A 25,353-nucleotide genomic window follows, 5' to 3' on the forward strand; every position below is an offset into this window, starting at 1 on the left:
TACTCTTTCTTGCCCTCTTTCCTCTGCTTTCTTTGTTTGGTTTTTTTTTTATTCTCATTACCCCAACATTATTGAGATTCATGCTCAGTAGATTCTTTACAGAATCAGTAATAAGAGTTGGGCATCAGGAGGAAGTCTCTTTTCTGAATATCCATGTCCCTAATATAAAAGTGCCCACTTATGTAAAAAAAAAACATTACTAGAACTCAAGGCATATATCAAACCACACATTCTAATAGTAGAAGATTTCAACACTCCACTCTCAAAATTGATAGAACAACCAGACAGAAACTTAACAGAAATAAGAGAACTATCACATGTAATGAACAAAACGGACCTATAGACATTCCACCCAAACAGAAAAGATTATACCTTCTTCTCAGCATCGCATGGAACCTCCTCAAAAATTTATCACATAATTGGTAACAAAGCAAACATCCATAGATACAAAGAAATTGTAGTAACCACCTGTGTACTACTGGATCACCATGGAATAAAGCTAAAATTCAACAACAATTCTAACCCAAGAAAGCCTACAAAGTCATGGAAGCTGAACAGTCAACTACTGAACCATCCCTGGGTCAAGGAAGAAATAAAAGAAATTAAAGTCTTCCTTGAATTCAATGAAAATAAATACACAACATACCCAAACCTATTGGACACTATAAAAGAAGTGCTAAGAGGAAAGTTCATAGCACTAAGTGCCCACATGAAAATGGAGAAAGCACACATTAGAGACTTAACAACATATCCGAAAGCTCTAGAGAAAAAAAAAAAAGCAGATTCACCCAGGAGGAGTAGAAGACTGGAAATAATCAAACTGAGAGCTGAAATCAACAAAATAGAAACAGAGAAAACAGTCCAAAGAGTCAATGAAACAAAAAGCTGGTTCCTGGAGAAAATCAACAAGATTGACAAACCCCTAGCCAAACTAATCAAACGGCAGAGAGAGAACATGCAAATTAACAAGATCAGAAATGAAAAAGGGGACATAACCACAGACACAGAGGAAATTCAAAGAATCATTAGATCTTACTGCAAAAGCCTATATGCCACAAAGTTGGAAAATGTACAAGAAATGAACACTTCTTTAGATAAATACAATTTACCAAAATTAAGTCAAGACTTGGTGAGCAGTTTAAATAGACCTGTAAGTCGCGAGGAAATAGAAGCTATCATCAGAAGCCTCCCTACCAAAAAATGCCCTGGCCCAGATGGTTTCCATGCAGAATTCTATCAGATCTTCTAAGTAGAGTTAATACCTATACTCCTTAATGTGTTTCACAAAATAGAAACAGAAGAGTCATTGCCTAACTCCTTTTATGAAGCTACAGTCAACCTGATACCAAAACCACATAAAGACTTAACCAAGAAAGAGAATTACAGACCAATCTCACTCATGAACATTGATGCAAAAATTCTCAATAAAATACTTGTAAACAGAATCCAAGAACACATCCAAAAAATATACATTATGATCAAGTAGGCTTCATCCCAGAGAGGCAGGGCTGATTCAACATATGAAAATCTATCAACATAATTCATCATATATAGAAACTGAAGGAAAAAAAACATATGATCTTTGCATTAGATGCTGAGAAAGCATTTGACAAAATTCAACACCCCTTTATGATAAAGGTCTTGGAGAGATCAGGGATACAAGGTTCATTCCTAAATATAATAAAGGCAATATGCAGCAAGTTGACAGCTAACATTTAATTTATTGGAGAGAAACTCAAAGCCATCCCACTAAAATCTGTAACAAGACAAGGCTGTCCACTCTCTCCATTCCTCTTCAATATAGTGCTAGAAGTTCTAGCAATAGCAATAACACAGCATAAAGAGACGAAGGGGATTAGAATTGGAAAGGAAGAAGTTAAACTCTTGTTATTTGCAGATGATATGATAGTGTAAATAAGGACCCCCCAAAAACTCTACCAGAGAACTCCTATAGCTGATCAACACCTTTAGTACTGTAGCAGGATACAAGATCAACTCTAAAAAATTAGTTGCCCTTCTATACACAAAGAACAAAAATACAGTGAGGGAAATCATAACAACATCACCTATCACGATAGCCACAAAAAGCAGAAAGTACTTTGGTGTAACTTTGACCAAGGAAGTGAAAGATCTATTTGACAAGAACTTTAATGTTTTGAAGAAAGAAACTGAGGAGGATAATAGAAAATGGAATAATCTCTCATGCTATTGGATTGGGAGGATCAACATAGTAAAAATGGCAATTTTACCAAAAGCAATCTATAGATTCAATGCAATCCCCATCAAAATCCCAGCGAAATTCTTCACAGATCTTGAGAGAACAATAATCAAGTTTATATGGCAAAACAAAAATGCCCAAAAAATCCTATGCAATAAAAGTACTTCCAGAGGCATTACCATCCCTGACTTCAAACTCTATTACAGAGCTACAGAAATGAAAACTGCTTGTTGTTGGCACAAAAACAGAGATGTTGACCAATGGAATTGAATTGAAAACCCAGATATTAATCCACAAACCTTTGAATACCTGATGTTTGACATAGGAGCTACAACTATACAATGGAAGAAAGAAAGCATATTTAATAAACAGCGCTGGCATAACTGGATGTCAACGTGTAGAAGAATGAAAAATGGATCCATATCTATCACCATGCACAAAACTCAAGTCCAAATGGATTAAAGACCACAACATTAATCTGACCACATTGAACCTGATAGAAGAGAAAGTGGAAAGTAGTCTACAAGACACGGGCACAGGAGAGCAGTTCCTAGGTTGAACCCTAGTAGCACAGACAACAAGAGCAACAATGAATAAGTGGGACGTCCTGAAACTGAGAAGCTTCTGTAAAGCAAAGGACACTGTCATTAAGACCAAAAGGCAACCTACTGATCGGAAAAAGATCTTCACCAACCCCTCATCAGACAAAGGTCTGACCTCCAAAATATACAAAGAACTCAAGAAACTAGACACTAAAATTCTAATTAACTCAATTAAAAAATGGGGTACTGATCTGAACAGAGAATTCTCAACATAAGAAGTTCGAATGGCCAAAAGACACTTAAGGTCATGCTCAACCTCCTTAAAGATCAGGGAAATGCAAATCAAAACAGCTATGAGATACCATCTTACACCTGTCAGAATAGCTAAACTCAAAGACACCAATGATAGCCTATGCTGGAGAGGATGTGGAGTGAGGGGAACACTCATCCATTGTTGGTGGGAATGCAAACTTGTGCAGCCACTGTGAAAATCAGTGTGGCGGTTTCTCAGGAAACTGGGAGTCAACCTCCCTCAGGACCCAGCAATTCCACTCTTGGGAATATTCCCAAGAGATGCCCTATCATACTACAAAAGCATTTGTTCTACTATGTTCATAGCAGCACTATTTGTAATAGCCAGAATCTGGAAACAACCTAGGTGCCCCTCAATAGAAGAATGGTTAAAGATGGTGTGGAACATACACACATTAGAGTTTTACTCAGCAGTAAAAAACAATGACATCTTGACTTTTGCATGCAAATGGATGGAAATAGAAAACGCTTTACTCAGTGAGGTAAGCCAGACTCAGAAAGAGGAATATGGTATGTACTCACTCATAAGTGAATTCTAGCCATAATTTAAGGACTTCGAGCCTATAATTCGTGATTCTAGAGAAGCTAAATAAGGAGGTGAACCTAAAGGAAATCATATAGTTATACTCCTAGATACTGGAAGTAGACAAGATTTCCAGGAAAACTTGGGTGCACGAGTGTTGGGGGTGGGGGGTGGATGTAAGGAGAGATGGGTAGAGAGAGGGAAGAAGTGGTGGACTGGGGAAAGCTTGGGGGAATGGGATGGGTGGGATGGAGGAAGGGTGGATATGGGAGCAGGGAAGTAAATATCTTAATTAAGGGAGCCATTTTAGGGTTTGTTAGGGACTTGTCTCTAGAGGGGTTCCCAGGTCACAGGAGAGGTCCCCAGATTGTTCCTTGTACAGCAGAGGAGAGGGTGCCTGAACTAGCCTAGTCCCATAGCCACACTGATGAATATCTTGCATATGACCATAGAACCTTCATCTGGCGATAGATGCAGATAGAGACAGAGACCCACACTGGAGCACTGGATTTATCTCCCAAGGTCCAAATGAGGAGCAGAAGGAGGGAGAACATGAAGGAAGTCAGGATCACGAGGGGTGTGTCTACCCACTGAGACAGTGGGACTGATCTAATGGGAGCTCACCAAGGCCAGCTGGACTGGGACTGATGGAGCATGTGATCAAAATGGACACTCTGAGCGTGGCTGGCATTGAAGGCTGACGGAGAAGTCAAGGACAATAGCACTGGATTTTTATTCTACTGCATGGATTGACTTTGTGGGTGCCTGGTTTGTTTGCATGCTCACCTTTATAGACCTGGACGAAGGAGGGAGGATCTTGGACGTCCCACAGTGCAGGGTACCCTGACTGCTCTTATGGCTAGAGAGAGAGGGGCAGGTGGGGAGGGGGAGTGAAAAGGGAGGCAGAGAGGATGTGGAAATTTTCAATAAATAAAAAAATAAATAAATAAAAGAAAAGATCCAAATTCACTTTAAAATAGGAATTAAGCATGAGAGAAGGAGCTGGAGTGCTTTTCATGCATTAAGGGTGGTAGTAGTTCCTACTACTGTGCTGATGCCATGAAGATCTGATTCACCATCTCCAAAGACAGGGACAAGAACCCTCTGTACCTGGAAATAGGCAGTCTGAGTTCTGAGGACGCAGCCATGTATTACTGTGCAAAGTACACAGTTAGTGAATACTAGTGAGCTCAGATGCAAACTTCCCTGCAGGTACCTAAGAACCAGCAGGGGGCGATAAGAGCACACAGAGCTCTGGGTCACAGAAGTGCCTGTTGAGAGAGGAAAAAAGGACCAGACACCTGTTTGTCTGTGCTGCTTCTCCAAATCACACTCAGGATTCTCTTTATAGGTTTGGTGTGTAACAACCCTTGAAGTGTCCAAATGATTATTTAAATTAATTTTTCAGTTTGATAAGTGTTTTTGTATTTATTTTATTCATTATTATTTTATAAACTTGTATTTATATATGTATGTATTTGTTATACTGGTTTTTTCTTTCTCTCTCTCTCTCTCTCTCTCTCTCTCTCTCTCTCTCTCTCTCTTTCTCTCTCTAATGCCTCCCCCGTGTGTGTGTATTTCTGTACATTTTGTTTTGTGATTCATTCATCTATCAATCTGCACCTTATTGTAAAGACAAGCTGTATCACATAGCCTTGTTGCCAGAGGCTTTTTGTTCATTTCCCAGTCTCCAGGACTACCCAAATAATCACACAGAAACTATATTATTTAAATCACTGCTTGTTTAATTTCTTAAGCATGTTGAGAGTTAGCTCTTATATTTTTTGGTTAACCTAGTTCAATTTACTTTATATTTTACCACAATGATCATTCCCTACTGGCAAGTAGCTCACATCTTTCTCCTATGACAGCTACTTGGAATCTCACCAACTGTGCCTCCTGTTGTTACATATATATATCTCTTCCAGCCTGGATATATTCTGTTACGCCATTGGCCAAAAGTACCTTATATATTAACCAATAAAAACAACACATAGACAGAAGAACTCCCTGATCTTTGGCTGGAGATCACAAATGGTTAGACTAATTTTAGTGAGTTCCGGTGCTTATGCTGTCTCCACTTCCCAGGAATGGGAAAACTTGTTGGCTGACACACAGGGCTTTTTGTAACCTTGAAGACTTGAGCTCATAATTAAGATCCCAGTTGAGGATTCTGCTTCAACAAGAACCTGAACTACAGAGCTATTTCCATTGCCCCATTTAAGGTTTTTTTTTTTTTTAAATTTAGGGTGTACTCAGACATGAACAAATGAAAACTGTCATAAAAGGTGGATCTGATTCTGTGGTGACCAGCATCAGATCTGAAAGAAACTAATGAAACTGGAGATTGTAAACCATAGACTCAGGGCAGTTCATAACCACTTGTGAGTTCAGAGGACTCTGTGACCCCTGTTTGTCTCCATGATCACTACACCATCTACACAGAATCACATATGCATAACTCAAAATAATGTATTTGCCTGGTGGTGGTGGTGCACATCTTTAATTCTCACGCTCAGGAGGCAGAGGCAGGCTGATCATTTGAGTTCGAGGTCAGCCTGGTCTGTCTGCAGAGCCAGTTCCAATACAGCTAGAGAAACCCTGTCTTGAAAAAAGAACAACAAAATGTATTTATTTTAAGAAATTGCTCATTTAGTGTTGGGAATTAATTTGATGGAAGAGTTCTTGAGTAGTATAAATGCTGTTTTGATTCAAAAAGAAACAGTTCAAGTATTAATTGCTCATTTTGATTAATAAATGCTATGTTTGAATCAGAACTACTCCTTGTTAAAGGTTAGGACACCTTTTCTCATGAAAAGTACTGTCTCATTTTTCTTCTCAAGTACAACTCATTTCAGTCACCTCTCTGAGATTTCAGTCCACAGGACAAAACATATCAGGGAACACAGGGCCATTCAGGGTAGGATGCAGAAGAAAGAGGGTAGTGGTATGTATCAATATTATCAAGCTATATCATTAATGAATGTGATATTTTAAGAGGAATGAATGACATTCAAATAACATGTTGGCATACATATACCTGTTTGTTCTAGTATATATGTTATTGTGTAGGTTTGTCTCTGTTGTTATTTGTCTGTCTTTCTGTGTCTATGTCTGGGAGGTTATGTGTTTGCTTAATAAAGTCTTATTTTCTCATACTATGTTAATAGTTTACAGTCCAGCAGTCACCACAGCATTCTCTGACCACAGGGCTACGTAAGGTGTCAGTTGCTCTGGGAGACTTTAATGATTGACTTCACAGTCGAGGCTTCCCTTCCCATTACAAAGGCTCTAAACACAACCCAGATCCGCTTTCTGCCTAAGATCCAAAGTGACAATCAGAACATCAATGAGTTAGAGCACAACTCAGTAGCCCGAGCCTTCCACGGTTCAGTGGGTTGTAGAAAAAGTGTTGTTCATATGCACAGTACATTCTTATTTTTACGATTTCATTCAAGTATGTGGTGTTGAATATAAATAGGGAGATTCCTGATTGTTCTGTGAACTTCACAGTACATGATGATTTCATTATTTAATGCACTCTGTATTGTGGATGGGAGCCGCAAGTGGGGAAGGAAGTTTCTTTCCCCTGGCCTCATTTCATTTCTTTGGTTTTATTTGTTCTTCCTACTCTACATTCTGGACATTGATGCTCAAAATATTGATCCTATACTTTCTTTCTGCTGTGTTCCATGCAGTCATAAGAGCTGGTTATCAAGTAGAACTTGGAAAGGTTGGTGTTTGTTTTTTGAATATTATAATCAAAACATTATTTTCTGATGTAAAATGTGATATTTTAAAGAATGGGAGATATAGGCTAGCTGCTAGCTCTGAGATATAGTATTTGCATTCCATCTACAAGGTATTAAGTTTAATAACAAAGTTAAAACTAAAAAGAAAAATATTGGAATTATATACAGAAAAATATCATTTCTCACATTAATACACTTAAACCAAGCCATCTTATGACTGTAGAAGGAATAATAGTTCCTACAGCAGGAAGGGCAGATGAAAGTTTTGGAGTGGGAATAAGTATACTGTGAGTTAGAGGAGTTATGCTCTTGTTTCCCATAACAATTGGCATTATCTAGGTCTGCAGCTTCCATGACTTTCTTCTTAATAACTACATGAGCTCAACACATGTCAACCAAAATGTTTGAATGAATGGAAACACTAATTATCACAGTGTATGATTGCACATAGGTGTAGAGGTCACAACTTGATTCTGAGTGTATTCCCCATTTGACATTTACCTTATTTTTTGAGGGTCTCACAATAAACCTGAAGTTCAGGAGGATCAGATAGAATGATTGAATAGCAAGATATAGAGAAGCTTCTTTTACTACCTCACCAGTTCTGGGAATATAAGGATAGGTAATCACCACCAGCTTCAGAGTTAAGTGCTGAAAATCAACCTGAAACATTTATTATGTGAAGCAGGCACCTTAATACTGAGCCATAGACTCAGACCTGAATTATAACACAGTAACTTGTAAAACTTAATAAAAATGTTGTGAACTATGAAAATAGCATGTACATCATATAATAATTTTTAAAAGAAAAAGTATTATCGATTCTGGATTTTCAAACCATTTATTGTTGATATGAAAATGAATGTCACGAGTCTGGTCCCAAAATTGGCTGTAAAACTATGCCTGTTATGGAGTTGGGAGAGTTGTGAAAGAGGAAAGACATGGAAAGAGACGAGGGAAGAAAATAATGATCAGAATTTATTATATGAAAAGATATTTCAAAGTTTTAAGAAATCTGTATGAGATGTTTAGGAATGAAGATGCACACTTTGATTCAGTCACCAGGGAGACAGTAACATGGTTCAATATCAGCTTGGTCTACCTAGTGAGACCAAGCCAACCAGAGTGGCCCTGTGAAAAACACAGGAATAAAGAAGTTCAGCCCGTCTGCCTATGAATAAGTATTTCTACATGTGGATGTGGTAGTTGTTGAGGTGGTGGTAGTGGTGGTGATGGTGGTAGTGGTGTGTGTGTGTGTGTGCAGTGTGTGTATGCATCTTTGTCTGTGTGTGTGTGTTTGGATGTGTAATCATATTTGTGACCATATCTGTAAATTTGATTTTATTTGAGTGTGAATGTGTGTGTTACAGAGTGTGGCTGTACCTAAAAGTGTAACTGTATGTGTGCATTTGGTTGCAATTATATACACTGTCACCATTCTCAACCCATGCTCTCATCAGAAAAAATTTTTGCTATCCAAGTCTGCTACCTATTGATGTGGTCAGTTACATGGAAGGAAAGAGTTTATGTAATCTTAAATATTACAGACCACCAGGGAGGAAAATTAGGATGTAAAATCAATACAGAAACCTGAAAGTGGGAACTGAATCAGAGTTCAGAATTAAATTCAATTCATGCACTTGTTCTCGATGGTTGTGCTGTCTGTTTCCTTATACAATGCACAAACACCTGCCCATGGATGGCAATGTCTACATCCGTCTGGACCCTCTTACATCAGCTATTAATCAAGACAATGGCATCAAAGTCTTGCCTATATACCAATACAATGTAGCTATTTTTTTCCCAAATTAATTTCCTTTATCCATGATGACCCTAGTTTATACCAAGTAAAAAGATTCTGATCAACACACAAGTGGACAGGCTGATACTGTTATTTCTACATGACCCACTAAGTGAGTATCCGTCTATTCACTCTGCATAATTAAACAAATGACTGAATAAACCCTTAAAAATAAGGATACACCTCTCAAATAGAAGATAATAATAAATAATGTGTGACTTTACCATTAATGAATTCCCTTTGCAAGTGCTGTTTTCCCAGTGACATCCTTCTTGAGAATCTCATTGAAACAAAAAAAACCTCAAGGAGTAAGAGAGTATGGAATATGGACACAAACTCTCTGTAGAAGTTTGCAGAAAATTGGCCCACACAATTTCAAAGAGAGTGATACTTTTAAGACATGTGTCATTGCTGGAGTGGGCACGACCTGGTTGGTGGAAATGTGTCACTTTGAGTTTTTCTATGCTCAGGATGCTTCTCAGTCTGTCAATTGACTACTTATCCCTTGCAAATGTTGGACTGTCAGCTTTTCACCCAGCACCATGACTTCCTGCATGCCGCCATTCTTCCTGCCATGATGAGAATCATCTGAACTTCTGGAGCTGCAGAAAAGCCCCCTAAATTATATGGTTTCCTTATAACATTTGTGGTAATGCTGTCTTTTCACATAAATGGAAACCTAACTTAAACAATATCTCTGAAATAACTAAGGGCCAAAAATATTTGAATAAGTGGATTTATACCTAATTACCCAATATAGTATAAGAAATGTGCATTTATTTCTGAGACACTCCTTTCCAGATTATTCTAACCTCAATTAAAATATCAAACAAACCCAAGATGAAGCATGCTAGGCATCATGTTGGAAAAAATATTTTTATTACACTGAAGCATTAAAAAACACAGGGAACATTGAGCTCATACTGTACATGACGATCAGTGCTTTCACAGGATGGCTCTCTCCTTAAAGAGAAGAGCAGTTTCTACCACTGCAACTCACAGTAAAAAGTGAAAAGACTATGCATAAAGAAATATTGGACACAAATTTTGAAATTTCTAATGCCAAGTTAGACAGACATTTCCTGAGTCTTGACTGAACAGGTTAGTTCTAGCCCTGCACTTTTCTTCCTTGGTGATTTCCATTAGTAAGACACAGGATAAGACACTAGAAACTCGTGTTATCTATGCCTTGAATATCATTCAAGTCACATTGTTCCCCATGTTCATATCAGTCTTCCAGTCCACTTATTGTCATCACTTAATGTTCTCTGTCTTGTTATTACTTCAGAGAACATACCCCTCAATCCTGGCTCATGCTATTGTTTATTAAGTGTTTTGAAGTAGATTACTTTCCCATAACTTATCAAAGCAACAATCATATTTAGGAACCTGAGATTGGCTACAAGCTGAGGAGAGTGACAGAAGAAAATATAAAAGTGCACGGACAGACTGATATATATCAAGAGAAACATAAAACTAATGTCCAGGTAAAATATTCCTAAGTGAGAATGTGAAATTGAGCCTAATAAGATGGGACCCAGATCAGTCCCACAGATTTTCTTACAGATAAACTCGTGAAATCACATGGACGATGTGTATGTGAGCTCCTTCTTCACAAGATATTTCCTGAGAAGTTATAAGAATGAGACAACTCCAAAGACATCAAGAAAAAGAATTTTAAGTAGTTCCTTAAACAGGATTTCTGATCACCAAAAGTACCAATATCATTTAAATTCTATACTGGAAGTTACAGAGTTATATAAATCCATTGAGAGCCTTGTATTCTCCTCTGCCTGCACTGAATGAATGTGGACCTAGTTAATGTGAACACTTCCTTGTTTTGCTTCTAAGGCCTTTACAGTATGACTCTTAGTATTGCCTGTTTTGCTGGAATTGGAAATCCATAAAGCATCACAGCAATGTTCTTGTGGTTTAATATTGAGTGTATCTAAGACACACAAAGCAGTCTCAGTTTCCTGGAGGAGAAATTGGAAACATTGCCTGTGCTTCATTTTATGCTCTCTGGAACCTCCCCCAATGCAAAGCAGTCCTCAAGCTCAGGATGAAATCCAAGGCCACAGTGAGAGGCCCCATCTCCTTCTGACTAGAGCCTCCAACACAGCATGGCTGTCCTGGTGCTGCTCCTCTGCCTGGTGACATTTCCAAGTTGTAAGTGCTTCAGGGTTTCAGGAAAAAGAATCATGTCTTTTATCTATGGTTCAATGTACGCAAATCTACCAATGTAATCCATCATATAAATAAACTGAAAGAAAAAAAACACCATATGAACATTTCATTAGATGCTGAAAAAGCATTTGACAAAATTCAACAACCCTTTATGATAAAGGTGATGGAGAGATTGGGGATACAAGGATCATACCTAAATATAATAAAAGCTATTTACAGCAAGCCGACAGCTAACATCAAATTGAATGGAGAGAAACTCAAAGCCTTTCCACTAAAATCAGGAACACAACAAGGCTGTCCACTCTCCCCATACCTCTTCAATATAGAGCTTGAAGTTCTAGCAATAGCAATAAGACAACATAAGGGGATCAAGGGTGTTAGAATTGGAAAGGAATAAATTAAAGTTTTATTATTTGCAGATGATATGTGACCCCAAAACACTATCAAAGAACTCCTACAGCTGATAAACACCTTTAGTAATGTGGCAGGATGAAAGATCAACTATAAAAATTCAGTTGCCCTCCTATACAAATTGGAAAAAGAAGAAGGGAGGGAAATCCGAGAAAATTCACCTTTCACGATAGACACAAATAGCATAAAATATCATGGGATAACTCTAACCTAGGAAGTGAAAGATCTATTTGACAAGAACTTTAAGTCTTTGAAGAAAGAAATTGAGGAGGATACCAGAAAATGGAAAGATCTCCCTTGCTCTAGGATTGGGAGAATCAACATAGTAAAAAAGGCAATTCTACTAAAAGCAATCTATAGATTCAAGGCAATCCCCATCAAAATCCCATCAAACTTCTTCACAGACCTTGAGAGAACAATAATAAAATTTATATGGAAAAAAACCCAGTATAGCCAAAACAGTCTTATATAATAAAGAAACTTCTGGAGGCATTACCTTCGCTGACTTCAAACTCTATTGCAGAGCTACAGTAATGAAAACAGCTTGGTATTGCCATAAGAACAATGAAGTCGACATATGGAATTGAATAGAATACCCATATAGTAACCCACAAACCTATGAACACCTGATTTTCGACAAGGAGGCTAAAGGTATGCAATGGAAGAAGGATAGCATCTTTAACAAATGGTGCTGGCATAACTGGATGTCAGCGTGTAGAAGAATGAAAGTAGATCCATATCTATCACCATGCACAAAACTCAAGTCCAAATGGATTAAAGACCTCAACATTAATCTGACCACTTTGAACCTAATAGAAGAGAAAGTGAGAAGTAGTCTACAAGACATTGGCACAGGAGACCACTTCCTAGGTAGAACCGCAGTAGCACAGACAATAAGAGAATCAATGAATAAATGGCACCTCCTGAAACTGAGAAGCTTCTGTAAAGCAAAGGACACTGTCAGTAAGACAAAAAGGCTACCTTCCGACTGGGAGAAGATATTAACCAACCCCTCATCAGACAAAGGTCTGACCTCCAAAATATACAAAGAACTCAAGAAACTAGATACTAAAACTCCAATTAAGCCAATTAATAAATGAGGTAATGAACTGAAAAGAGAATTCTCAACAAAAGATCTTCAAATGACCAAAAGACACTTAAGGTCATGCTCAACCTCCTTAAAGATCAGGGAAATGCAAATCAAAACAATTTTGAGATACCATCTTACACCTGTCAGACTAGATAAAATCAAAGACACCAATGATAGCCTATGCTGGAGAGGATGTGGAGTGAGGAGAACTCTCATCCACTGTTGGTGTGAACACAAACTTGTGCAGCCACTGTGGAAATCAGTGTGGCGGTTTCTCAGGAAACTGGGAGTCAACCTCCCTCAGGACCCAGCAATTCCACTCTTGGGAATATACCCAAGAGATGCCCTATCATACTACAAAATCATTTGATCAATTATGTTCATAGCAGCACTATTTGTAATAGCCAGAACGTGAAAACAACCTAGGAAACAACCTCAATAGAAGCGTGGTTAAAGAAGGTGTGGAACATATTCACTTTAGAGTTTTACTCAGTGGTTAAAAAAAAACAATGACATCTTGAATTTTGGGTGCAAATGGATGGAAATAGAAAATGTTTTACTGAGTTAGGTAACCAAGACCCAAAAAGTGGAATATGGAATATGGTATGTACTCACTCGTAAGTGGATTCTAGCCATAGTTAATGGTCTTTGAGCCTAAAATTCGTGATCCTAGAGAAGCTAAATAAGAAGGTGAACCTGAAGAAAATCATATAGTTATCTTCCTGGATATTGGAAGTATACATTATTGCCAGGCAACCTTGGGTGTATGGGGGGTGGGGGGGATGGAAGAAATGGGTGATGGTTAGAGAGAAGGGAGAAAGGGAGGATGGGGGATAACTTGGGGGAATGGATTGGAGGGAGGGAGGAAGGATGGATATAGGAGCAGGGAAGTATATATCTCAACTAAGTGAGCCATTTTAGGGTTTGCAAGAGACTTGAATCTAGAGGGATACCCAGGTCCAAGGAGAGGTCTCCAGATTGTTCCCAGGGCAGCAGAGGAAAGGGTGCCTGAACTGGCCTTGGCCCATAATCATACTGATAAATATTTTGCGTATTACCATAGAACCTTCATCTGGCGATTGATGGAGATAGAGACAGAGACACACATTGGAACACTGGACTTAACTCCCTAGGTCCAAATGAGAAGCAGAAGGAGGGAGAACGTGAGCCAGGAAGTCAGGATCAGAGGGAACCTTCATCTGACGATGGATGAAGATTGAGACAGAGACCCACATTGCAGCACTGGACTGAGTCCCCAAGGTCCAAACGAGTAGCAGAAGAACGGAGAACATGAACAAGGAATTCAGGACCGCGATGGGTGCGTTCACCACTGATACAAGGGGACTGATCTAATGAGAGCTCACCAAGGCCAGCTGGACTGGGACTGAAGGAGCATGTGATCAAACCGGATTCTCTGAATGTGGCTGACATGGGGGTTGTCTGAGAAGCCATTGATAATGGCACTGGGGCTTGTTTCGTCTGCATGTACTGACTTTTTGGGATCCTAGTCTGTTTGGATGCTCACCTTCCTAGACCTGGACGGAGGGGGGAAGAACTTAAACTTCCCACAGGATAAGAAACCCTGACTGTCTTAGGACTGGAGAGGGAGGAGGAGAGGGAGTGGGAGGAGTGGGAGGGTATTGGGAGGAGGGGCAGAAGTGGAAATTTTTATGAATTAATAAAGAAAAAAAGTTAGCTAGAAATAGTCTTAAGCCAGTGACCAAACAATATTACAATTAATATAGTTTCTAGTTTTTTATGGTGAGAATGGGCAGTACAAAAACTTCTGCCAACAGATTGGTATCCAATGTGGGGTCCAGATAAATCCAAATAATACCTGAATGAGTTTAGAAAGAAACCCTAAACACAAAAGAATATTGTTAAGCATGGTTTCCTGGTAGTTGGCTTTTTTTTTCCTTTGGAGGATCTGTCCTGGAAGCTAGCTTAAGAGAGGCCTTCCTGACTCAGCATTGGCAGAAAATCCTATGTGGCCCCATTAAGAACACTTCCTGGTTTGTGCTAGTAGCAAGAACAGCTCTGGTTCTTTCAGAATATCAAGCATTTAAATCGCTTTCGTGAGGAGCATGTTACAAACTGCTTAATGGCACAACACAGACTGGCTACATACTTGGAAATGCAGTGGTGTGTATGGTTCACAGAGGTTGTGAAAATGCCTTCACCATGTTTGACTTGGTGGAGCCCAAAGACAAAGAATCCTTAGTCCCCTTCACACCCACTTAGCATTTTTTCTTGGTCAGAAAATAATTACAAATATGCAATAAAGACAGATTCAGCCAGAAATAAAGTATGTAACATGTCACAGTGTGTTTACAAAATGTTAACAGGCTTGTGAGAGAGAAGACAGAGTATAGGCAGTTGTAAATAGAAACAAAAGAGTTTTTAAAAAAAATAAGCAAATGCTATAAAGAGATACAGTACAGACAGTCGTAAATAAAAGAAAAAAAATAAGCCACATAAAGATGGAATAATTGCAGAGAATCTGGATTATGTATATTATTGTGTTTTCTTTAAATTTTTTGACTGGGAAGGAGTTAAGTACAGAGAGACAATTCATTGTATGAGATGCTAAGCTAAAACAACATATGTATTTTAAAGGTATCTTTTCTACCATATTTGAGTCTAAGAATTTGTTGATTTGGAAAAGAGGTTCTTCTTTTGTTTCTACAGAAGATGAGAACCTGTGGATTCCTTCAAGAATAATGTGCTTTGGTTGACCAAGATTCCCCAAATGGTTCTATGGCCACCCCCAAAAATTACTCACCCAACAAAAAGTAGTAAGCAATTTGGAGAGAACTACACCCAAATTTGCAAATATCATTTACAAAATTTTGTTTACATTTAAAGGGAATCATGCTGTAGATATGAATAATTTTCATTGGTATGGATCTCGTTTTATTGATACAAATTTGAGGTCAATTTTTATATGTATATTTCTGCTCTTGATTAACATATTGTTTGCAGCTCCTTTAAAAATGTAATGGATATTAAAGAAATATAGGTTAATAGAGAATCTCCTATAATAGTCAAGCTTATGGTTATGTTAATTTTTTATATGTATACAGATATATGTCAGGTGGATGACTATTCCTCAAACCTTTCAAAGACTAACAAAATATGGCATTTCAGATGTTTAAGAACATAGGAATTTTCATGATAATGAGACACATCTGCTCCTGGCAGCACCAAACTATGTGAATGGCATGGTAGGTATTGAAGAGTCTCCTTATGGTATATGTTAGCCATTTCGGTAAGAAACTGTTCTTGCCTAATCTGCTTGATGTTATGCTGTATGAATTGGACATGCAAGACTCACAAAAATGACTGGTGAACATCCTGAAGTTGAAATCATTCTTTGGGTTCCTGCTTCATGAAAGAGTTTGTCAGACTTTTTTCAGGACACTGAAGAAAGTGACAGACAAACTGTCAATATATGTGGAACAGTCTTTGAAATTTCCTGCTTCATGGAAAAGTCTGCTGGATACTATGGGCCAGTAGGCTGAACTTAGGTATCTGCAACATTACAAAGGAAGTTATTGTGAGTGGCCAGACAGCAAGATGTCTCTGTCTATTCTAGAGTTTTGGAAGTTGCTTCCCATTTACTTAGGAAATATTATATCCTTCTAAAATTTTTGATGAAGTTGAAGAATAGTTAGAGTTACAGATTTCCTCAGCTATAAAAAGAGTTAAAGTAGATATAAATGTCATAACTATAATTTTTGCTTGATTCCCATTTTGTTATATGTAATTTTACATATTACAAATGTAATTATATATATATATATATATATATATATATATGTAATTGTATAACCTTCCTTTTTATTTAAACATAAAAGGGTAGTCCTTTCATGGGAAGTCCTTCCGTATATGTGTTTCTTTTAATGATTAATGAATAAAGAAGCTGCTTTCAGTCAATGCCTTAGCAGAATAGAGATAGGTAGGAAAACTAAACTGAATGATGGGAGAGAGAAGGCAGAGTAAATGAGAAGCCATTTAGCTGCCTATAGGAGACAGACACCTCTGCTGGAGCTCAGTGGACATTTGTTGGTAAGTCACAGTCCTGTGGCAATACACAGATTAATAAAAGTGGGTTAATTTAAGATAGAAGAGTTCTATGGAAATATGCTTAAGCAATTGGACAAACATTATTGCAAATAATATAGTTTCTTTTTGTGTATTGTGGGACTGGACAGGACAGAACCTTCACCAACAGTTCCCCATGTTCAAGCATGTCCTCCTCTTCACTACTTATCATTACTTATGGCTCACTGTCTTTTTAAATCTCAGTTAATATAACCCTGAAGCCTAGTGGCATGCTATTTCTCTTTGTGTAGTATTATGTATCATGGAATTTCTGACCCATCAGCAATGGAAGAATTATCGTTAGGAAACTGATTTTATTATGTGCTACAAACTGTGGCAATAAACAGTTAAAAGTATATAGAGAAACATAGACAAATAGACTGGAATCAAGATGTACAAAGACTTATCCCCAGGTACAGTATCTATAATGTGAAGATATATAATTGAAATCCTGTGAAATGGGACCCAAATCCCTCACCTGGGTGTCCTCCCACACATGTACTAATAATATTTAGTACATATAAAAATAATATTATTATTAATTAATAATAGTTAATCAGGTGATTCATCACACGTAGTCATGATGAGTAATAAAAATAGCATGACTCTACTGACACCAAGAGAAAGAATTAAATAGTTCCTTAAACATAATTTTATATCACTCACAGCCCTAAGTGCCACATACACCAAATTCCATTCTAGAACCTCTGCTGTAATTAGAGAATGTTGTAGAATATTATTTTAAGCTGTGCTTTTTATGGTGTAGAACATTTGTTTTAATAGTGTAAGGTGTGTTATGCTGCAAAGGTTTAACTGTGTAAAGCTGTGATTTTTTTTTGCCAGGCTCTTACTTCTATCTCAATCCAAAATAACAATCCTGCCTCCAGGAATCTCAGAATGAGACAGAGTCTGAGAGCTGTCTCCTCCTGGTTTATAATCCTCTCTAGATCTGGGATTAAGGGCATTTACCAGTACTGCTTGGTTTCTATGGCAAAGTAGAGTGTCTACAGGGATTAAAGGTGTGTGTCATTGCTGACTGGTCTGTAAGTCTGGCCAGTGTGGCTGTTTTACTTTTCTGATCCTCAGGCAAACTATATTTATAAAAATACAAATGAAACGCCACTCCACCTTTCGGTGGGAAGATGGTTCTGGTAGACTTTGGTGTAGGACTTTTAAAGAATTAGAAACAAAGGCCATGTGACCAGGAATGGATGAGCTGTGTAGAAATGGAGTGGATTTTCATTTATAATATTTTGTCTGCATTTCCATGTTCATTTTCTGACACCACAGATACACTGTCCCTCCTGTTGAATTCTCTCCCTGAAACCCTGAGCCGCATAAAGTCCTTTAAAGACACGCTCAATGAATGGTGCTTCTACCTCTCACATTCCCATGGTTCTTATTCTCTGTGTCATTAACGTGGAACTTGTCCTTAAATAAAAGTGAGGACAAAAATTACATTAGTGAGAATTTTAAAAAGAAATCTATTGAGGTGTTTTCAGCATACTATAATCTCTGATAACTAATGTACATCTTGTACAGCACAAGATATGTCTTGTGAGTAATCACTGGAGAAACATTCATTTCTCTACTGAAGTTTCCATCGATAATGCATTATACAAGTTTTTCAGCCAGTTTGAGGCTCATGCACTGAAGTGTTTACGCTTTATGGATGAGTTCTCCTGACTTTACTTCCTTAGAGGGATGATGACTGAAATTTTAAAATGGATCTTATAATTTTAATAATTTTCTATGCTCGTAGATTGAGTCAAATGCCTGAGTCTGCAAGGCTGTGGAATGGATGCTATAACCCGTCTTTGCTTCCGACTGCCTTGAAACTCAGCAGATATTCAAGAAGTTTTAATTAAATGTGCTTTTTACAAATTCATGAATTAGAAAAGTTTATGGTTATTGTCAATATCCCCTCCAGAGATCTTACAGTTTTCTTAAGCCTGTGGGCCCCATGAACACACCTGCATCTACTAAAGATCCTTGCCATTAGAATTCCCTAATCCCCATTGTCTGTCCAATTCACATATTGTATTTCTCTTCCTGGTCCATCTTTATTGAGGAATTCAAAAACCACAAGCAAAGACTATTGAGGGCCCTATACTTCTCTCACTAAGCCAGCAAAACAATACACTGAATGTTCTTACAACTTTTACTCTGTGAACATCTCCTCTAAGGAATCCCATGAAGGGCCACTTGTCAATGCCCCACTATTCTGTCTCAGGCCGTCTGTAAAGAGTCTCTATAGTTATATTTTCACCAATTATCGATACTTCAGTTGCTAAATGTATCAAGAAAGTGTAAGTGGTAAATTTGCATTTTTTTCCTGGCCCCTTTTTTCTTCTCCAAACTCAGTCATCATCTTTTACCATGCACCTCTTCTGGTTTTCTACATTTCAAATATTACCAATGTCATGCTACCCCTGTATATACAATTTTGCAGAGACTTACATAAGTATTTTCTTTGAAGATTCTTTTTGTCTTTAAACCATTCAGTCATTGGGTAGGTAGTATTTTTCCTTTATTAAAAAAATTGTATAGTCATCATGTATACAATTAAATAGGATCAAATATCTACCCTTTTTCTCCTTCAATTACCTTTCAAATCTTCCCCAATGTGTCGCACCACTTCATGACATTTAGAAGGTCAGTTAATGTTATCCATTTTTGCATATGTGTGGAGACAAGCACCGCAACATAGGAAACTTAACTGCAGTCTCTAAAAAGAAGTAATTGTCCTCTCCAGGAATGATTTCATCCAACAGCTCCTCAGTAAGAAGTAATGTTTGTAAATAATCTCCACTAGTTTTTTGGCAGACTTGGTCTTATGTAGGGCTTACACACAAAACATCAGTCATTATGAGTTCATGAATGTGATAACCACGTCACATCCAGTAAAAAAAGGTTTCACAGCCTGGCTATGATATGCGTGGAACTCTTTGATTGTACATTTATACAAAGGAGACATATATCATGGAAAGAAAGAAAGTTCTGTGCATTTGCACAAAAAGAACAAAAGCTGATGAATCCTTTACCAGGAAAGGATGAATACGGAACTAAAACATGTGTCAATTTCTATGAATATCATCATTGTCTTTGATAACTATTATCTTCTCTGAGAAATGCTTTCCAATGAGATCCAACTCCAGTGCTTTCTATATCAGTAAGACATGCAAATAAGTCTTCTCTGTGCCCATGAATGCCAGCACTGCCCTGATCCTGCAGTTATGGCAAAGGAGACCAGTAATGAATTTCCAGGTCCTCCCATTCACTCACCATGGACTTGAGGCTTAGTTCACATTTTTGTCATTATTTTAAAAGGTAATTTATAGAGATGAGACGGCATACCACATGTGTGCCTGAGAATAAAAAATGGATTTTGGTCAGTTTTATGATCAGATTTCTCTGTACTTTCAGGTGTCAGTGAGAGGTGCAGTTGGTGGAGTCTTGGGGATTCCTGAGACTCTGTGTATGCACCTTCAGTAATTATAACATGAACTGGGTCTGCCCAGGACGAGGGAAGTGGCTGGAGTGGTTTTCATGCATTAAGGGTGGTACTAGTTCCAACTACTATGCTGATGCCATGAAGATCTGATTCACCATCTCCAGAGACAGGGGCAAGAACACTCTGTACCTGGAAATTGGTAGTCTGAGGTCTGAGGACACAGCCATGTATTACTGTGCAAAGTGCACAGTTAGTGAATACTACTGAGCTCAGATGCAAACCTCCCTGCAGGTACCTAAGAACCAGCAGGGGGCGCTAAGACCACACAGAACTCTGAGACACAGAAGAGCCTGTTGAGAGAGACAAAAAGGACCATACACCTCTTTGTCTGTGCTGCTTCTCCAAATCAAACTCAGGATTCACTCTACAGATTTGGTGTGTAGTAATTCTTTAAGTCTCCTAATGTATATTTAAATTTCTGATTTTCAGTTTGATAAGTGTTTCTGTATTTGTTTTATTCATTTTACTTTATTAAATTGTATTTGTATATGAATGTATTTGTATTTGTTATACTGTTTTTTCTTCCTCTCTCTCTCTCTCTCTCTCTCTCTCTCTCTCTCTCTCTCTCTCTCTCTCTAGAGCTGCCCCCGTGTATGTGCGTATTTCTGTACATTTCAATTGTGAATCATTCATCTATCAATCTGCACCTTATTTTAAAGACAAGCTGTATCACATAGCCTTGTTGCCAGAGGCTGTTTGTTCATTTCCCAATTTCCCAGACTCCCAAAATAATCACACAGGAACTATATTATTTAAATCACTGGTTGGCCAATCACTTAAGCATGTTGACAGTTTGCTCTTTTATCTTTGATTAAACTATCTCTATATTTACTTTATATTTTACCATGATGCTCATTCCTACTGCCTACTGTTGCTACATATATATTTCTTCCAGCCTGGCTATATTCTGCAAAACCATTTGAATTAGTGGATTTATACCTAGTTCCCCAATATAGTATAAGAAATGTGCATTTATTTTTGAGATACTACTTCCCAGATTATTGTAATCACAGTGAAAATATCAAACAATCTCAAAGAGAAACACACTAAGCACAATGTCTGAAAAAAATCTTTTTATAACCCTGAAGCCTTCAAAAATACAGGGAACATTGAACTCATACTGTACATGATGATCAGTGCTTTCACAGGATGGCTGTCTCCTTAAAGTGAAGAATGCTTTCTACCACAGCAACTCACAGTGAATAGTGAAGACTAAGCATAAAGAAATAATGGTCACAACTTGTGACATCTGTAATGCCAAGTTAGACAGACATTTCCTGAGTCTTGAATGAGCAGGTTAGTTCTAGCTCTGCACTTCTCTTCCTTGGTGATTTCCATTAGTAAAACACAGGATAAGACACTAGAAACTCGTGTTATCTATGCCTTGAATATCATTCAAGTCACATTGTTCCCCATGTTCATATCAGTCTTCCAGTCCACTTCTTGTCATCACTTACTGTTCTTTGTCTTGTTATTACTTCAGTGAACATAACCCTTAAACCTGGCTGCACACTTAATTTTTATGAAGTGTTATGAGTAGCTGAGCTATGATAACTTACCAAAGCAACAATCATAGTTAGGAACCTGTGATTGGCTACAAACTGAGGAGAATGATAGAGAAATATATAAAAGTCCATGGACAGACTGACATAAATCAAGAGGAACAAAAACTAGTGTTCAGGTAGGATGTTCCTAAGTGAGAAGATGAAATCTGAGCTTAATAAGATGGGACCCAAATCAGTCCCACAGATTTCCTTACTGATAAACATGTAAAATCACGCGTATGAAATGTGTGTGAGCTGCTTCCTCACAAATTATTTCCTGAGAAGTTATAAGAATGAGACAACTTCACAGACACCAACAGAAAGACTTTCAAGTAGTTCCTTAAACAGGATTTCTGATCACCAAAAGTACCAATACCATTTAAATTCTCTACTGGAAGTTACAGAGATACATGAATCCATTGGAAACCTGGTATCCTCCTCTGCCTCCACTGAATGAATATTAACCTAATTAATGTAAACACTTCCATATTTTGCTTCTATGGCCTGTACAGTATGACTCTTAATATTTCCTGTTTCTCTGGAATTGGAAATCCAGATAGCATCACTGAAATGTTCCTGAGGTTCAATTTCGAGTACCTCTAAGATGCACAAAGAAAACCTCAGTTTCCTGGAGGATAAATTGGAAACATTGCCTTGCTTCCTTTTATGCTCTCTGGAACCTCCCCCAATGCAAAGCAGTCCTCAAGCTCAGGATGAAATCCAAGCCCACAGTGAGAGGCCCCATCTCCTTCTGACTAGAGCCTCCAACACAGCATGGCTGTCGTGGTGCTGCTCCTCTGCCTGGTGATATTTCCAAGCTGTAAGTGCTTCAGTGTTTCAGGAAAGGGACCCAGGTTTTTCATCTATGGGTTATATGACTGATGGTGATTTTGTTTCTCCCAGGTGCCCAGTCCCAGATACAGCTGAAGGAGTCAGGACCTGGCCTGGTGCAGCCCTCACAGACCCTGTCACTCACCTGCACTGTCTCTGGATTCTCAATAACCAGCTATGGTGTAAACTGGATCCGCCAACATCCAGGAAAGGGTCTGGAGTGGATTGGTTATATATGGAGTGATGGAAGCACAGATTATAATTCAGCACACCAGTCCCGGATCACCATCACCAGGGACACCTCCAAGAGCCAAGTTTTCTTAAAACTGAACAGTCTGAAAACTGAGGACACAGCCATGTATTACTGTGCCAAAAACACAGTGAGAAAACTCCAGTGTGAGCCTGCACAAAAACCTCCATATGGAGACACTCACGACCAGCAGGGGGCGATGGGGACGAACAAGTTCTCCTAAGACCAGCATGTGGTTGATAAATAAGATAAGAAGTTCTTGACTATGCTGCATGAAAATATGTTTCGATATTAGAATCTGTGTTTTCCTCTTTCAAACACATATAAGAAAAAATTCTCTAGAGGTGTCTCTTTACAATCCCAGTCTAATAAACTTCCTACTTGTTCAAATACTATAACAAATAGCTTTTTCCACACGCCGTGAAAGTTAGCAATCTGCTTCTTGTTATTAGATAGAATGGCATATAACTTCATGTGTTTTACATACACACACATATATACATACATACTCATACATTTTCTTATATATGTAGATATTTTAAAGGAGTCAGTAGCTATGACACTTATAGGATGTTAGGCTCAGTTATAAGCTAGAGAACTTTAAAAGAGCTGTAATTTGTCCTCTTTGTTTTTGCACCTGTGATAGAGAACCACAGCTTCCCTAATTTAAAGTCATTTTCTCACAACACACTGCAAACTGAAATACCCATAGTTTTCTTCTACACCAAGAAGGTCCCATAAAAGGATAGAATTGATTATTGTTTTTGACAGATTCCATTTCATACATTTGCATCTTGTTAAAAATTAGCTTTCCCATCAGAGTTATAAGAGGTGGTTCCTCAGGCAAAACAAATAGTTTTTGTTTGGGGGTCTGTCTAACTTTAAAACTGACTTTGTCCTTTTATGAAATCAGGATGTGTTCTTATTAAATTTGGTCAACTTCCATATAATTCATTATTTGGGATAATCCTTTCCAAATACCTGATTAGTCTTCTCATTCTACACTGTCCAAATCATGGTCAGACTTCCCTAATTTTACTTTTCCTAAGATGAGCCTTTTTAGTTGCACAGGGTGAGTTGTTATTTTGTCCTCTTGATGCCTGGCTGTTCATACACAAGGCCCTCCATGTTCATAGAGATTGGTTTGATATTTCCACTGTTGAGAACTGGGCTGCAGCAAACTTAAAAGGGAAGGTTGCCACTGCTCATCTGCACATTCGGGAAGCAACTCAAAGTTTCAGAGAGCATACTGTTCTTGCAGGGAAACAGTTACAATTTCTGGCCTCCACAATTCTAAGTCATACCTACCTGTAAGTCTGGAGAATCCATGGTCTCTATTTGTCCCAATGCACACTACACTACTCACACAGAAACATACACACATAATTAAAAACAAAACATTTCACTTTCTCATCTACTGTTGAAAATTAACCCAATGTGAGTGCTCCATAGTTTATATGAAACTTTGATACATATAGAAAATTTAAAATGTATTCCTCATGTGGATTAATGCATATTGTTTTTGAAATACCACTACTCTTTGTAAAAGTTTAGGACCTTTAACTTGTAACCTTTTTGGCTCATCCAAGAGATCAGTCTCATTTTTCTTCTCAAATATAACTCAGTTTTATCACGTGTCTGAAATTTGAGTCAAAGGGTAGCACATAGCTCTAATGGCCTCACGAACAGATATTTTCCTGCATGCCATCCTCTCTTTTGGTTCTTTCCTTTGGCCAATGCATGTGGGCAGAGTAGGTTGCATAGAACAAGCATCTTTGATCAAGATAGAAATGAAAATTAAAGCCAAAAGAATAAGTTGCATGTAACCAATAATTCAAGACCCATTTACCAAAGGAAAGAAAGAAATCACAGTGCTATGAGGATGGAGAGAATTAGGCCCTGTGCCTTGGAAAAGGGAACATGGTTCTGTTATGTTACTGTAAAGGAGTTTGTGCACGCCACAAAATTTTATATACAAACCACATGCCCAACGTTCTCACTTCTATGTGAGGATCTGAAAAAAATGACATTTTCAATTAAAATAGGTTATTACATTGCAATGATTATTTCCATATCCAACTGTTCTGCTGTCTCTCACTACTGGACTCCGTGTAAGTGAAGCCTGAGGTGTCAAATCTAGCAGAGACACCCACAATTAATTATGATTGCAGTTATCACATCACTATAATTTTCACTTAATTGTTTTCAGTATGGCAACTGTCCATTAATAAAAGTGGGCACAGAATTTACATTGGTTATATTTCTGTAAAATAA

The 25,353-nt window shown here is 38.0% G+C and overlaps 1 gene segment (V, D, J or C); it reads left to right on the top strand.

Moving 5' to 3' along the window:
* Positions 1-22,694: 22,694 nt before the first annotated feature.
* Positions 22,695-23,446, top strand: LOC148120360 (Ig heavy chain V region PJ14-like). The segment is given in 2 exon segments: positions 22,695-22,818; positions 22,902-23,446. Coding segments are annotated over 2 exon segments (447 nt in total).
* The last annotated feature ends 1,907 nt before the right edge of the window (positions 23,447-25,353 follow it).

This window comes from Myodes glareolus, chromosome 11 (assembly GCF_982192425.1).
Source record: "Myodes glareolus chromosome 11, mMyoGla1.1, whole genome shotgun sequence".
NCBI classification, from domain to species: Eukaryota; Metazoa; Chordata; class Mammalia; order Rodentia; family Cricetidae; genus Myodes; species Myodes glareolus.